Below are 16576 nucleotides of genomic sequence, written 5' to 3' on the forward strand. Positions count from 1 at the left end.
AGTGAATGACCGATTTTATCTGGGGAATTGTGGGCCAGGATACTGGGAAGAACTCCCTTCTCTTTTCCAAGTGTATAATTGGGTGGGTGTCCTTATTTCTCTCACCCAGTGTTTTGCTTATTTGCTTACACTCTTTTCTTTTTCTAACTATTTATCTCTGTTTTTTCACTCAGTCGCTTCTCTTCTGGGCTGTGTGAGTGGGAACAGCTGTTGGAAGATACTGCATTCTGTCCTGGTTCGAGTTGACTCTAATTTTAACCCAGCTGCCTGCCTGCCGACCGCTGGTATTTTTGGACAGGGAGAAGCGAAGCTCAGCAGATCGTCTGGGGCTGTGCCGGAGCTCGGGAGCTTGCTCGGACCGGGGCTGAGGAAGGCAGAGCTGGATTGGAGGAAAGATGGAACCCAACGCGGTGGACAATGCTGATCCCTCACTGAAGAAACGGCAAGACAGCAAGAAACCCAAAAAACCTGTGACTCCAGCCCTCCCAAGACCTGCCAGATCCCTCTTCTGCCTCAACCTCCAGAGCCCGGTCAGGAAAACGTGCATCAACATCGTGGAATGGAAATATCCTTTACCCTGTGGTCAGAGAGAGAGAGAGAGAAATCAGTGTGAGAAAATGAGAATTCAGATGAAAGAGAGAAGTCAGTGTGAGAGAATGAGAATTATAAATACCATTATGGGATATAGTACATAAGTAGTTCAGGACATACGTGCATGCGACCGCCGGGAAGGTGGAACTCAAACTAGATGATCTTTTGTCGCCAAGCATTTCTTATGTTCTTAATTCAGGCAACGAGAAAGATAAATTAGTTTGAGAGAATGTGAAGTCCGTGGGAGAAATAAGAAGTTAAAGAAAGAAAAATCAACGTGAGAGAGAAATTAGTGCAAGAGAATGAGAAACCAGAGCGAGAGAGAGAGAGACATCAGTGTGAGAAAATGAGAAATCAGTGTGAGACAATGCGAATTCACAGAAAGAAAGAGAAATCAATGTGAGGAAGCAATCAGTGAAGAAAATGAGAAATCAGAGGAAATGAAAAACTATTGAAGCAAACTGAGAAATCAGCCAGGCAGGCAATGACAATCAGAGAGAAGAGGGAGAAATAAGAGAGAGAGACAATTCTCAAAGGTGAAAACTCCCTTTGTACAATTCTTCCCCCCCCCCCCCACCCCACACCACCACCCACACATATATACACACATATATACATACACATATACACATACATACATATACATACACAAACACACACCCTCCCTCCCATACTCTATCTGTCCATCTTCCAGTGCCAGTCTTACACCAATGCCAATGTAACCTCACCTGAGACTCAGATGCAGTGACTTCCCTGGTTGTTCAGTCCAACTGACAGAGTATGTGCAGAACCTCAGCATTTGGTTCAACTTCCACCATTCCTAAATCTTTCATCCACTCCCAGACCAATGTCACTTTCTTTCATCTCCACCACCGTATCCAACCCTGACACTACCTCAGACCCAACTCAGCCCAAACCCTCACCAACGCCTTTGTCACCTCCATACTCAACCATTCCAATGCCCTGCTCTTTGGCCTCCCCAGCTCTACTAGCTTCATAGCATCCATTATCCTGCAGTCCAAGTTTTCTCCCTTCCTGGGGTTTGAGAGCCCATCATTCCCATCCTCACTCAACTCCACTGGCTCCCCATCCTCCCAGCTGGCCGATTATAAGATCCTCTTCCTTATTTTCAAGCCTCCATGGCCCTAACTTGTCTCTGTGATCTTCTGCAACCTTATTGGTCACACTCTCTGCTGTGCCATCACTGGCTCACCCCATGCGAATATCAAACCTTTCCCCCTACCTCGTAATGCCAGTTTTATGTCCTTAATTTGTTTCGTAGGCCGTTTGAAATCATCATCCTCATCACCATCTTTGCCAACTGCGTGGCACTGGCTATCTTCCTGCCACTTCCAGAGGACGACACCAACAACCTGAATTTCAAATTGGTAAGTGCCTGGTGTAGAGGAGAGGGCACTGCAGAAGTAAGCAGGTAACAGCAACAACAACAACAAATTACATTTACACAGCACCTTTCGCATTGGGAAGACATCCCAAGGCAATTGATAGTCAGCAATTTGCACCCGAGCAGGATGTTGGGATCAGGAGAGGTGTAGTACAGGAAGGGTAGGGGGTAGGAGGGTGGCTGAAGGCACGGTCTTGAGCTGGGCCTTAAAGGAGGCAAGGCATGGGGTGAGGTAATTGGACTGGAGGGATGGAGTTCCAAATGGTGGAGACAGAATGGCTGAAGGCCCAACCATTGATGGTGGTGCGGGCTGGGCAGGGGAGCATGGAGCAGAGTCCGCTGAGCGGAGGGAGTGGACAGGTCGGTATAGAGATGCAGCTAGTATGTGTAGGGAATGAGAAGTCTCTGCCTGAGCTGCTCCACAGGGAGGGTGGGGGTGGATGGGCCTGACAGGAACAGAAGTGTTGCATGGCTTACCTTCTTGAGGATGCAGGTTGTGGGTATCATGGTATCACAGAGCGTTACAGCATAGAAGCAAGCAAGTCTGCCCTGGGACCTCTACCCACTGGCATGGAGATAGGATTGGCTAAAGGAGAAATGGATGTTTGTCAGACCACAGCTATATAGTGTTGCTTCCCCATTGACATAAACAAACTGGACTTGGGCATAAAGGGTACAATACCACTAATTACTGATGTAAATCACAGTGTGAAGAAGACTGTGTGACTTCAGCGGGACTGCTGTGCATTTACTGGCTACTGCGTTTTGCCCACAAAATACACAGTCGCTTTACAGTATAGCCTGTGAAGCGCTTTGAGACATCTCAATGACGTGATAAGGCGCTACATCAAATGCAAGGATTATTATTATTATTATTTACCCAGTCTGTGCTGGTATTGTTCTGTTTTGGTGTTATTTATGAAAGAGGTCTGGAACTGCGAGGTGAGAGTTAGATGGGGTGAGAGCGTGAATAGACTGTACAATGTGTGGCCGGAGGAGACATTATCAATGCTCTGAGATGCTATGCAGGTTTTCTTGTTGTTGAGTGCAGCACTGGTAATTCTCCTACAAAACAGACAGTCACTACACTTTACAGTAAATCCTGTCAAGTGCTTTGAGACATCTTCCTGACATGAGAGGTGCTGTGATGCATTATTATTATTCAGTGACTTTACCAGGGGTTTGCCAGCCAGTTGGCATGGACCATGCTGCAGGAGAGGGGGAGAAGGGGCCTTTTTTATGATAGAATTTTGACATAAATTACACAGAACAAGAATAAAGTGCCTTTCCTGCTGAGGGGATATCTCACAGGATTAAATATAAAGTACAATGACTGTTATTTATAGACAATTATGGTAGCGGATTTGCAAATAACAATGTCCCACAAACAGCCATGAAGTGAATAAACAATTTTTTTGGGGGATTGGTGGCAGCAGTAATTAGCTGTGTTGGAGAAAGAAGCTATGAGCAAGATAGAGATGGTACGGAGATGGTATGGTATCTAGATAAGCTTGGAATTCCTCGACTAGGAAAAGAGACTCAGAGGAGACCTAGAAGATTCAAAATGGGATTGAGAAAGTAAACTGAAAATAATGCTTTCAGATCCACTGAGGCAGCAGAACACAAGGCCACAGGTTCAGTGTAGCAAAGGCAATTTTAGGGCAGGGACTAGGAAATATTTTTTTCACATAAAGAATTGTATAAAAGCTTCACAAGGAATCGTTATCCAGTGGCGACTACATAATACAGTGTATTACGGTCACTACAATATATCCTCTCGAATCCCCCCAATGTGAAAGGTACACATCAAATTTTAAGGATTATTATTGCTCTTGTTGTGAATTTGTGGGCAAATGAAATAGATAATTTGCATATAGCAAAATCCCACAAACAGCCATGAAGTGAATTATCAATTTATCTGAAAACTTGTTGGCCAGGACAACAGGAGAAGGATTAGATAAGATATGGCTCTTCAACCTCAAGAAAAAGACAGCTCAAGTAGGATTCTATAGAGGTATATAAGACAACAACAACTTGCACTTATATAGGGCTCTCACGCAAGAGAGCGTCTCAGACCGCTTAAAAGTGGCGGAGTCTGACTCCGAGCTGGTGGGGGGAAGGGGGCCGTAAGCACGATTGAAGAGGAACATCTTCAGGTGGGACTTGAAAAGGGGGAGAGAAGGGGACAAGGTGGAGGGATTGTAGGAGAGTGATGCAGAGTTTTGGGGTATAGTGGCTTAAAGCATGACTTCCAATGGTGCGAGGGGCAAGCAGAAGGATGGTGCCAGTCGAGCGGAGGCGCCGGGTAGTAGATTGGGGAGTGAGGAGGTCAGAGGGGCAGGAAGGTGCCAGAGAGTGAAGGGATTTGAACACAAATGAGAGGATCTTGAAGTTGATCCATTCGATAATGGGGAGCCAAAAGAGCCTGGGCCAGAACTGGTGAGATAGGAGGATAAATGGGATTGAGAAATTAAGCCCAGAACAATCCCTTCAGATACAGCAAGTCAGCAGGGCAAAGGGGCAGTTCAGGGGTTGAATGGCAATTTCAGGATAGACAGGAAATAATTTCTGTCCACAGAGGGGAATGAACAGCTGGAATGGTTACAAGAAGATTGGTAGTGGCCGGGAGAGTGGGCGTGTTAAATAAACATCTTGATACCATAATGGGAGAACAGTAGGTGGTCACAGTATTTTGGACATTTGAGTTGTATTAGACATCTAGTAATTAAATTGCTGGGAGCTGGGTGATGGAGATATACAATAGTGTATCAGAGTGCTGAGCAGTGGGAGGGGAGAACCCAACAGCGTGAGGAGGGAACTGAGTGAGGTGGAACAGAGTGAGAATCCGGTTAGGGAATTTGGTCAGAATGGGAATTCTTCAGCAAGAGAGCGACCAGAGAGCGAGAAAGCAACCAACAACAACAACAAGATTATATTTGTATAGCACCTTTCACGTTGGGAAGAGGTCCCAGCATTTCAGACCCAAGCTGGGGTCGGGGTGGGGAGAAGGGAGGGGAGGGGAAGGGAAGTAGCCAATGGCATGGTTGAAGAGGAGGGTCTTGAGGCGGGACTTGAAGGAGGCTAAGGAGGGGACGAGGCGGAATAACTGGAGAATGGAATTCCAGAGGTTGGGGGCAGAGTGGCTGAAGGCTCTCCCAACAATGGTGGGTCGGGGGACGTGGAGCAGCCGGAGCCGGCTGAACAGAGGGAGCAGGCGGGTTGGTAGGGGGTTAAGAGGTCGCAGAGGTGGGTGGGGCGAGGCCATGGAAGGCTTTGTAGGTGAGGACCAGGATCTTGAGCTGGATCCTCTGAAGCATAGGGACCCAATGGAATTGGGCGAGAATGGGGGAGATGGGGTCACGGATTTTGTTGCAGGAGAGGACATGGACTGCAGAGTTCTGGATTATCTGCAGCCTGTGGAGGGAGGAGTTGGGAAGGCCGACACGCAGGGCGTTTGCATAGTCGAGCCTGGAGGTGATGAAGGCATGAACAAGAGTTTCAGCGGCCTGAGGGGTGAGGTAGTGGCGGAGTTGGGCGATGTTACGGAGGTGAGGGAAGGCAGAGCGGGTCATGGCTTGGATGTGGGGAAGAAAAGATAGTTAAGGGTCGAACAAGACACCCGGGTTCCTGAACGGCTGGTGAGTTGTAGTGTGCAACCATGGAGGTTGATGCTGCCAGAGCCTGAGGTGCTGAGGTGACCAGAGAGCGACCAGAGAGCGAGCGAGAGACCAGCAAGAGAACGACCAGAGAGGAGCGAGAGAACGACCAGAGAGCGAGAGAGCGACCAGAGAGCGAGAGAGTGACCAGAGAGAGACCAGAGAGTGAGAGAGCGACCAGAGAACGAGAGAGCGACCAGAGAGAGACCAGAGAGTGAGAGAGAACTCTTTCATTCAGCAGAAGAGTGGAAAATGTATCTTGAGGTAGAGGCAACCTTATATGAAGCAGCCAAACAAGCCAATTAGCAGTTTAGAAAGTGCCTCTGGTTGCTTGAGCTCTGAGCTTGAGGAGAGGCTGTAGCCTACGGGAGGTTGAAGAGTTCATGGATCGAACGTTTCAGGAGGTGGTCACCCCACAGCCACAGAGGGTTCAGAAGGAAAGTGAGTGGGTGACCACTTGGCATGGTAGGAAGAGGGGAGGGGCAGTACAGAAATCCCCTGAGAGTGTGGCACTCACAAACCAGTTCTCTGTACTGAATACCGGTCAGGGTGATGACACCTCTGGGGAGGGGAGCCAAAAGCAAATGGATGCACAGGGAAGAGTGTCAGTGCAATTGTCATTGGGGACACAATGGTGAAAGGAGTAAACATGTTTCTGCACTAAAGACGTGACTCTCACAAGGTATGTTGCCTCCCAGGTGCCAGGGTTGAAGACATCATGGAACGGGTGCAAAATGTTCTACAGGGGGAAGGGGAACATCCAGAAGTCATGGTCCATGTTGGGATCCATGACGTAGGGAAAAAAGGGCTGAGATCCTACAGGGAGAGTGTCAGAAGCTAGGGAAAAAGCTAGAGTAGGACCTCAAAGGTGGTGATCTCTGGATTACTCCCAGTGCCTTGTGCAAGTGAGTATCAAAATAGCAGATCAACTATGTGAATGCATGGCTGGAGAAATGTAGCAGAAAGGAGGGCTTCAGGGTCCTGGATCATTGGGACCAGTTCTGGGGCAGGTGATACCTGTACAAGGTGGATGGGTTACACCTGAACAGGTCTGGGACCAATGTCCTCACAGGGAGGTTAACTAGTGCTGTGGGAAAGGGATTAAACTAATTTTGAGGGGGGAAGGGAATCAGGATGTAGCATTAGAGAGGACAAACACATTACATAGAGGGCTGGGAGAGATGAATAGCAATGTAATAAGGAGTAATCCAGAAAAAGGAGGGATTAGATGGGGGAGAAATGCAGAACAAACTAAGTAGGTCTTGGAGTGCATGTGTCTAAATGCATGGAGTGTGACAAATAAGCTTGGTGATCTGCAGCCTCAAGTTGCCCCATGGGGTTATGATGTAGTGGCAATAACGGAGACCTGGCTCAAACGGGGGCAGGAATGGGAGCTGAATATTCCTGGCTACAATGTATTCAGGAGGGATAGGGAAGGAAAAAAAGAGGTGGGGGCAATGTTGATTAAAGACGGTTACAGCCCTGGAAAGGGATGATGTGTTAGAGGGTCCAAAAACAGAATCTATTTGGTTAGAGTTAAGGAGCAGAAAAGGAGCTGTTACTCTGTTAGGTATTTACTATAGACCACCAAATAGTGGGAAAGAGATCGATGAGCAAATCTGCAGTAGATTTCAGAAAGGTGCAAAACCAATAGAGTAGTGATAATGGGGGAACTTCAATTATCCTCACATAGACTGGGAAAATAACAGTGGAAGGGGAAGGATTTCTGAAATGTGTGCAGGATAACTTTCTGGATCAGTATGTTTCCAGCCCAACGAAAAAGGAAGCAGTGCTAGATCTAGTTCTGGGAAATGAAATGGGGTAGATTTCAATAGGAGAGCATCTGGACAACAGGGATCACAACATCATTAGGCTGGAGTACTTATGGAAAGGTTCGAGGAGCAATCAAAGGTGAAGATACTCAACTGGAAGAGGCTAATTTGAGTGAGTTAAAAAGGGACCTAGCCAAGGTGGACTGGGAAGAAAGATATAATAATAATCCTTGCATTTGATACAACGGTTTTCACATCTTCTAGACATCTCAAAGCGCTTCACAGAATATACTGTAAAGTGAATTGACCGTATATTTGTGGGCAAAACCCGGCAGCCAATTGTGTACAGCAGTGTCCCACAAACAGTCATGGATTGAAAATGATCAATTTAGTATTTTCTTTTGGAGGGATTATTATTAGGCTCTGTGTGGAGTAAGGAAACTTGCCCAAAGTTTCGCCCTGCTGGGAATTGAAGCCAGGTGTCTCGCTTGCAAGGCGAGTGCTCTAACCACTGAGCTACAGGATTCCTTTTTTTTGATTGGCAGGTAAAACAGCAATGGGAAGCCTTCAAGGAGGAGATAGTTCAGGGACTGAACAAATACATTCCCACAAAGGGGAAAGGTAGGGCATCCAAACCTCCCTGGATGAATAAAGAAATTGGGATCAAAATAAAATAGAAAAAGGAGGGGTATGATAAATGTCAGGTCCATATAATACAGAAGATAATCAAATAGAATATAGAAAGTACAGAAGAGAACTAAAAAGGGAAATAAGAGGGGCAAAGAGATTGTATGAGAAAAGATTAATGGGTAACATAAAAGGGAATCCCAAGGTATTTTATAAGCATATAAAGAATAAAAGTTAGTCAAATTAGAGACCAAAATAGAAATCGTCTTGTGGAGGCAGAGGGCATGGCTGACGTACTGAATGAGTACTTTGCATCTGTCTTCACAAAAGGAAAGGATTCAGCCAGTGCCACAGTATCGGAGGAAAGGGGAGAGAAATTCGATAAGATAATAAACCGAGAGGAGGTTGTTGGTGCTCAAGGTAGATAAGTCACCCATTCTGAACGGGATGCAACTGGCCACAATCTTTCAATCCTCCTTGGACACTGGGTTGGTGCCAGAGGACTGTAGGGTTGCAGTTACTCCCCTGTACAAAAAAGGGCAGAAGGATAAACCCAGGAACTACAGGCTAACAGCTTAACGTTAGTAGTGGGGAAACTTCTGGAGACTATAATCCGGGATAAAATAAATTTTTACTTAGAAAAACATGGGTTAATAAAGGACAGCCAACACAGGTTTGTTAAAGGCAAATCATGTCCAACAAACCTGATAAGAGTTTTTTGATGAAATGGTGGATGAAGGTAGTGCAGGTGATGTAGTTTATATGGATTTTCAAAAAGTGTTTGATAAAGTGCCACATAAGAGACTTGTAAGCAAAATAGAAGTCCACGGTATTAAAAGGACAGCGGCAGAGAATACAGAACTGGCTGGAAGACAGAGAGCGGAGAGTGGTGGTGAACGGTTGTTTTTCTGACTGGAGGGAAGTTTGCAGTGGTGTCCCCCAGGGATCAGTATTGGGGCCACTGCTGTTTGTGATCCATATAAATGACCTGGACTTAGGTATATGGAGCACAATTTCCAAGTTTACAGATGATACTAAACTAGGAAAAGTAGTAAACAGTGAGGAGGATAGTAACAGACTGCAAGAGGACATAGACAGACTGGTCAGATGGGCAGACACGTGGCAGATGACGTTTAATGTGGAGAAATGCAAAGTGATGCATTTTGTGAGGAAGAATGAGGAGAGGCAATATAAGCTGATGGTACAATCTTAAAGGGGGTGAAGGAACAGAGAGACCTGGGGGTCATATAGTAAATCTTTGAAGGTGGCCGGACAGGCAGATACAGCTGTTAAAGAGCATCCGGGATACTAGGCTTTATAAACAGGGGCATAGAATACACAAGTCAGGAAGTTATGATGAACCTTTATATAAAACACTGGTTAGGCCTCAGCGAGAGACTGTGTTCAGTTCTGGGCCCCACACTTTAGGAAGAATGTCAAGGCATTGGAGAGAGAGCAAAGGAGATTGACCAGGATGGTACCAGGAATGAGGGGCGTCAGTTATCAGGAGAGGTAGAGGAGTGAGGATTATTCTCCTTGGAACAGAGAAGGTTAAGAGGAGACTTAATAGAAGCTTTCAAAATGATGAGGGGATTTGATAGGGTGAACAAGGAGAAACGTTTTCCACTTGTGGGTGGTCGGTAACCCGAGGACACCGATTTAACATAACATAGTTGTTAAAAGAAACAGAGGGGGGGTGAGAAATGTTTTCGCACAGCGAGTTGTTTGAATCTGGAGTGCATTGCCTGATAGGCTGGTGGAAGCTGATTCGATAACTTCTTTTAAGAGAGAAGTAGATAATTATTTGGGGAGGACAAGTTTGCAGGGCTATGAGAAGAGCGCAGGGGAGTGGGATTGATTTGGATAGCTCTTTTTAAAGAGCTGACACAGACACAATGGGCTGAATGGCCTCCTTCTGTGATGCTATGATTTTATAATAGAATTACAAAGCACATTTGTCATGCTCAGTATCTCATCAATTGTAGTTAGAGCAGGCTGCTTTTTAAGCTTTTGGTGTTTGATAGAACCTAGGGTAGTGCAAATCTGGAACTCTTTTCGCCCAAAAGGTTGTGGACGCTGGATCAATTCAAATTTTCAAGACTGAGGTCAATAGATGTTTGTTCGGACAGGGTATCAAGGAATATGGAGCAAAGCGGGTAATTGGAGTTGAGGTACAGATTAGCCATGATCTAGCAGAATGGTGGAATAGGCTTGAGGGGTTGAATGGCCTACAACAACAACAAAATTACATTTATAGAACGCCTTTCATGTCGGGAGGACGTCCCATGCCTACTCCTATTCCTATGTTCCTAACCATTGATTGACCCGTAAATTATATTCATCAATCGCTCAAACTGGTAGATAGACTGTCCTGGATTGATTCATACTTATTAGTGCTCCTCCAGGCTTGGTCACTAAGTTCAACTCCCACATTCTCAGCTTGTCCATCTTGAGTTCTATACAAGCAGGAGGTCTATACAAAATAGAAGCCCACGGTATTAAAGGGACAGCGGCAGAGAATACAGAACTAGCTGGAAGACAGAGAGCGGAGAGTGGTGGTGAACGGTTGTTTTTCTGACTGGAGAGAAGTGTGCAGTGGTGTCCCCCAGGGATCAGTATTGGGGACACTGTTGTTTTTGATCCATATAAATGACCTGGACTTGGGTATAGGGAGTACAATTTCTAAGTTTGCAGATGATATTAAGCTAGGAAAAGTAGTAAACAGTGAGGAGGTTAGTAGCAGACTGCAAGAGGACATAGACAGACTGGTAAAGACAGAGCTATGGGGAGAAAGTAGGGGAATGGGATTAAATTGGAAGTTCATTTCAAAGAACCGGCACAGACACAATGGGCTGAATAGTCTCCTTCTGTGCTGTATAATTCTGTGATTCTATGAAAGGGTTTGTGGTGTCCTTGAACTGTTTGCCAGGTTGGATTGAATGTCACTGTGGTATGGTCATTGTTGGCAATGGTTCAGTTATTTCCACTTGCTGAACAGTGTCAGGATCACTGACCAGTCTAGCAAAGGGACTTAGTTTTGCTGTGTGACATCCAATAGTTACTCAGTGATACATAACCAATTAATAATGATGCATACATGATGTAGAAGGGAATAGGCAGCAAGAACAACGACTTACATTTGTATAGCACTTCCCACCCTCCCTCACAAACACACAGGGTAGCGTCCCAGAGCGCTAAGATAGGAGAGGTATAGGAGAGAGGAATGAGAGGGGACTAGAGAGGGGGAGGGGAATAGAGAGGTGTGGGAGCGGGCCATAGCGGGGGCTATAGTACAGCACCCAAACTGTGATACAGAATACAGACTAGGGCTCAGATTATGAAATAGTAGGAACGTAGTTTTGTAGTACAGAAGTTGGCTACTCTAAAGAGGTGAGATGAACGATTTTAAAAATAGCTCTCTTAACCTTTCCACTACTGAGTAAATAGAATACTGAATAAAGATCCCACTGCATATTCGAAAAGAGAAGGGAGTTTCTCCCAGTGTCTTGGCCGACAATCCCTCAAATAAAATTGGTCACTGATTCTATTGCTGTTTGAGGGACATTGGGTATAAATTGGCTGCCTTGTTTCACCTACAAAATACACAGGTACATCACTCTACCGTGTATCCTGTGAAGTGCTTTATGGTGCCTCAATGACATGTTATGGTGCTGTATGAAATGCAAGAGTTATTGGTATTATTATTCATCCCATTGTGTCCTGTTCAGAAGTTTGAGTGTACAAGCTGCACTTCATAAATATGAGTTCTTAGTCTAGGCTAGTACTCCAGTGCAACGCTGGGGGAGTTTCGGTTGCAAAGTTGGATGCCCCGTTCTTCAGTTAGGACATTGAAACCAAGTTCCATTTGCCTGTTCGGGTGACTATTGAAGATGCCGTAGCATTATTGGAAAAGAGAAGGACGTTTCTCTCAGTGTCCTACCTGGCAAATGATAAAACAAATAAGGAGGGAGGGAGTAGGCGACAGAGTGAGTGCGGTACTCAGCCTACAGGCTGCATTTTGAGGTTCACTCACCCTACATGGCAGAATGAGCTTGAACACACAAGACAAGATCTCAGGCCTTATTAATAACTTGTTGACCAATTTATAAAGTGTTAGTGTGACAGAACTGTAACTAGGGCTGCCCACAGGCGTCCTGCCCACAGGCGCCCTGCCCACAGGCGCTCTGCCCACAGGCGCCCGTGGCCTGAGGTGAGGGAGGGCTACAGACCCTATGGGCATGGGAGAATAATAAGAATTATCATAATAATTGTTAAGTTTGATATTGCACCTTATCACATCATTGAGAAATCTCAAGATGCTTCACAGAATATACTGTAAAGTGAATTGACTGTACACTTTGTTGCCAAAACGTGGCAGCCAATTACACACAGCAGCGTCCCACAAACGCATGTATAGAGTGACCAAATTCTTCTTCTTATCCATAGTGGCTGTGTCGTTTTCATCTCCCGGTCGCCACTCCGCCTATCCCCTTACTCCTCTGGAATCTTCACCTCCTTTGAGCACCTTACCCTCTACCATCGCTCCAACCTTTCCCTCAATATCCTCCTTATTTATTGTCCCCCTCCCAAACCCTCTCCCACCTTCCTCTCAGACATCTCTACCCTCTTATCTTCACTCTCCCTTTGCTCTAAACGCCTCCTCATCCTCGGTGACTTCAACCTGCTTTTCACCCCCTCCTGCTCTATCTCTGCTGACTCTCCTGTTCTCTCCTCTCGCAACCTTTCCCTCTATATCCACTCTGCCACCCAAGTCCATAACTATGGGCTTGACCTGATTACCTAGGACCTCAGCGACTTGGACCTCACCATCACTGATAAAGCCATGTCTGAACCATTACGTCATGTCCCTTAACTCCTCAATTGCTCTCCCCACCGCCATGAAACCCACATCCATTTCCTACTGCCCCTGGAAAAAAATCTCCCCCCCAATTCCCTTCTCAGCTCCCTTGGTGTCATCTGAACTCCTCCCTTTCTGGGCTCTCTCCCACTAAGACCTAACCTCCTTGGTCAATTTCCTCCACAACTTCCTCTCCACCACTGTCAATATTCTTGCTCCCCTCACTTCCCAAACCCATACTACTCACAGAAGTCACCCTGGTACATCAGCCATTTGCTCTCCTTCAAGGCACAGGTGCGTGCCACTGAACACACCTGGCTCAAATCTAACTTAACCATCCATCGGCAGAACTGTCTGGACCTCATCAAAACTTACCGCTCCGTCCTCACCTCCGCAAAATTGTCCATCTACTCCAAGACAATCTTGGAGGCCAAGGACAACCCTAGGCTCCTCTTCTCCATTACCAACCACTCCTCCTCCAACCCTCTCATACTTCGTCCATCCTCTCCTCCAGTGCCAACTGCAAGGTGATGCTGGACTTTCTCAAAACCAAAATCAAGGGGATCCCCTCAGCTACCTCTGCCCTTCCAACTTCTACCCCTCCCCATCTCCCCCTCACACCCCGGGCCCCTACCCATTCCTCCCTCCACACCCCTCTCTCACCACCACTATAACCCTCATCAAACCCACCACCTGCTCCCTTGACCCCATCCTTACCCCTCTCCTTACCTCCCAGCTCCACCTTCTTGCCCCACTACTCACAGACATCATCAACCTGTCCAATGGCACCATTCCCACCCACTTAAAAACATTCCTATCATTAAAAACCCTCCCTGGTTCCATCCCTGCTCTCAATTTCCTGCCCCATCTCAAAACTCCCTTTCCAAGGTCCTGAAACAAGTCGTTACTTCCCAGCTTCGCTCCTTCCTCTCCCGCCAGTCCCTTCACGAACCTCTCCAATCAGCACAGAAACAGCTTTGGTCAAAGTGACAAATTACATTTTGTCCATCTGAGACCAGGGCTGCCTCTGCCTCCTCATCCTCCTTGACCTCTCCGCTGCCTTCAACACTGTTGACCACTCTATCCTCATCCACCGCCTCTCCTCTCACCTCAACCTTCATGGTTCTGTCCTTGACTGGTTCAAATAGTACTCTTACACTGTCTCCACTTCATCTTTACAAATGGCTACTCCTCTAGCTCTCGCACCATCTCGTGCAGCTTTCCTCAGGGCTCTTCCCTTGATCCCCTCCTCTTCAATATCTATATGCTTCTTCTTGGTGACATCATCCACAGTCATAGTGAGGATGTGGGCAGTTAGGCAGGTTAACTTCCACATGTATGCAGAGGACACCCAACTCGATCTCTCTGCCTCCACTCTCGACTCCAGGACCATTGCTGTCCTGACAGACTGCCTGTCGGACATCAAGTCCTGGATGAGGGCAAATTTCCTACAGTGAACAAGCCTGAGGCTCTCCTGATTGGCTCCCATCAGCACCTCCTCACCTCAGGCACTGACAGCAGCACCATCCATGGATGTATATACCACCTCATGGAGCCAGTCCGGAACCTTGACATCTTGTTTGACCCTCAGCAATCCTTTCTATCCCACAATTGTGTCATGATCTGATCTGCCTTCCCCCACCTCCGCACCATTGTCTGCCTCCACTACTACCTCACCCCTCAAGCTGCTGAAACCCTCATCCATCCATTCATGATATCTAGGCTTGGCTATGCAAGCTCCTTGCATGTCGGACTCCCAACTCTTCCCTCCACAAGCTACAGATCATCCAGCACTCTACAGCTCGTGTCCTCTCCACATCAGGCTCCATGACCCCATCATTCCCACCCATGCCTAGCTCCACTGACTCTCCATTCCCAGAGGATAGAGTTCAAAATCACCTTGAGGGCCTTCAAGGCCCTCCATGGCCTGCTGACCCCATATCAACCTGTCTGCTTGCTCCACTCAGCAGTCTCTGGCCTGCTCCATGTCTCCCGCCCGATTCGCTCCACCATCGGTGGCCAGGCCTTCAGCCTTTCTGCCCTCATTCTATGGAACTCCATCCCACATTCCCTTCGACTTGCTTCTTCCCTTGTCTTCTTTAAGGCACATCTCAAAACCCTCCTCTTTGACTGAGCCTTCAGCCACCCTCCTATCCTTCCCGACCCCGAACCCCAGCTCGGGTCCAAAACCCTGACTTTAACCAACATGCGATAGAACTCCCTATAAACAACTAGAGGGGGAGATGAAGGGCTATAGAAGCCCTGAGAGGAGGGAGTGGTACAAACTATGGAAAGCTTTTTGAGGCTTTTGGCTGTGAAGCTTTAGTGAGTGATGGTGCCTTGGGAGGTTCTCCCAATGTGAATGGCGCTATACAATGTAATTTGTGGTTGTTATTGTTGTAGTGTCAGTGCCTGGAGGTTGAGCATTGCTGAGCCCTGACCCCTCTTGCCCTGTTGCAGGAGAAAGTTGAGTACATCTTCCTGATCGTGTTCACAATAGAAGCTGCTCTGAAGATAATTGCGTACGGATTCCTCTTCCACCCTGACGCGTACCTACGCAATGTCTGGAACATCCTGGATTTCATCATTGTCTTTGTCGGGTAAGTCTGGGGCTCAGTTTACTGGGTACTCAATGCCCACCGTTCCCGAATCCCCACCGTTCCCGAATTCCCACCGTTCCCAAATTCTTGAAAGAACAAATTAGCTAGATTTCTCTTTCAAGAACTTACTGACCTGTCTGTCTGTCTGTCTGTCTGTCTGACCGACCAACCAGCCTATTGACTGATTGGCTAAAGACCTGACTGACTATCCACCTCTACAGGTTGTGTACGGTCGCCCTTGAACAGTTGAGTCCATCACCCATGGCGCCCAAGAGTGCTGGCTTCGATGTGAAAGCATTGCGAGCATTCCGAGTGCTGAGACCGTTACGTTTGGTGTCTGGGGTTCCCAGTAAGTACACACTCTGGGCAATCTGTCTGTCTCTGGTGTCATTTGAAAAGATTTTGTTCTCAAGAGAAAGCTCTAAAAATCAATAGGCTGTCAGAAAACAGTGAGTAACTCTTCAGTTAGCAGTGTGAGGACTACTCACCCTGTAACTGTACAGAGTAACAGAGTGGTTGTATAATCAGCAGATTGAAGATTACAACAACAATTTGCATTTATACAGCGTCCTTCATGCGGGTCAGCATCTTGGAGCACTTAGCAGTGTGGAGCCTGATGCCAAGACTGGAGATGTTTGTTGACTCATCGCTCACTATGTCAAAACAGAGTGAGACGACAATAATCGAAGCAAACAGACTACTGGGCCATTTTGCTAAATCGGTTGAGTTTCAATACTCAGACTGTACAAGGCTATTGTCAGGTCACACCTAGACAGTTCCCACACTGTATACAGTTCTACTCACCTAGACATAAGGGTGCTGTCCCCGTACTAAAGGCAGTGCAGATGAGAGCAATGAGGGTGATCCCCAGTATTGGAGAAACAAGTTTCAAGCAATAATAAGCCAAGCAAGGGCTCTTCGGTCTTGAAATAACATGTTTCAGAGAGGACACCGCAGCAATGTGTAACGTTTTACATGGGATTGAAAAAGTAAACTCAATACTTTAGAATGAACCAAACACTGAGATAAAATGACATGGACTTGGAGTTACAAAGGGCAATTTCAGG

At 46.7% G+C, this 16576-nt stretch overlaps 1 protein-coding gene across 3 annotated transcripts in view; it reads left to right on the forward strand.

Moving 5' to 3' along the window:
* The first annotated feature begins 242 nt into the window (after window positions 1-242).
* Window positions 243-16576, forward strand: part of LOC103190861 (voltage-dependent L-type calcium channel subunit alpha-1S-like) — a 91153-nt gene continuing 74819 nt past the window's right edge. For all 3 annotated transcript variants that reach the window (XM_042342024.1, XM_042342025.1, XM_042342026.1), the window contains exons 1-4: window positions 243-565; window positions 1874-1979; window positions 15370-15509; window positions 15731-15858. In XM_042342024.1, the coding sequence (XP_042197958.1) occupies window positions 396-565; window positions 1874-1979; window positions 15370-15509; window positions 15731-15858 (544 nt within the window). In that variant the 5' untranslated portion in view covers window positions 243-395. The remainder of the gene's footprint in view (window positions 566-1873; window positions 1980-15369; window positions 15510-15730; window positions 15859-16576) is intronic.

Source organism: Callorhinchus milii, unplaced genomic scaffold (assembly GCF_018977255.1).
Source record: "Callorhinchus milii isolate IMCB2004 unplaced genomic scaffold, IMCB_Cmil_1.0 Scaffold19, whole genome shotgun sequence".
NCBI lineage: Eukaryota > Metazoa > Chordata > Chondrichthyes > Chimaeriformes > Callorhinchidae > Callorhinchus > Callorhinchus milii.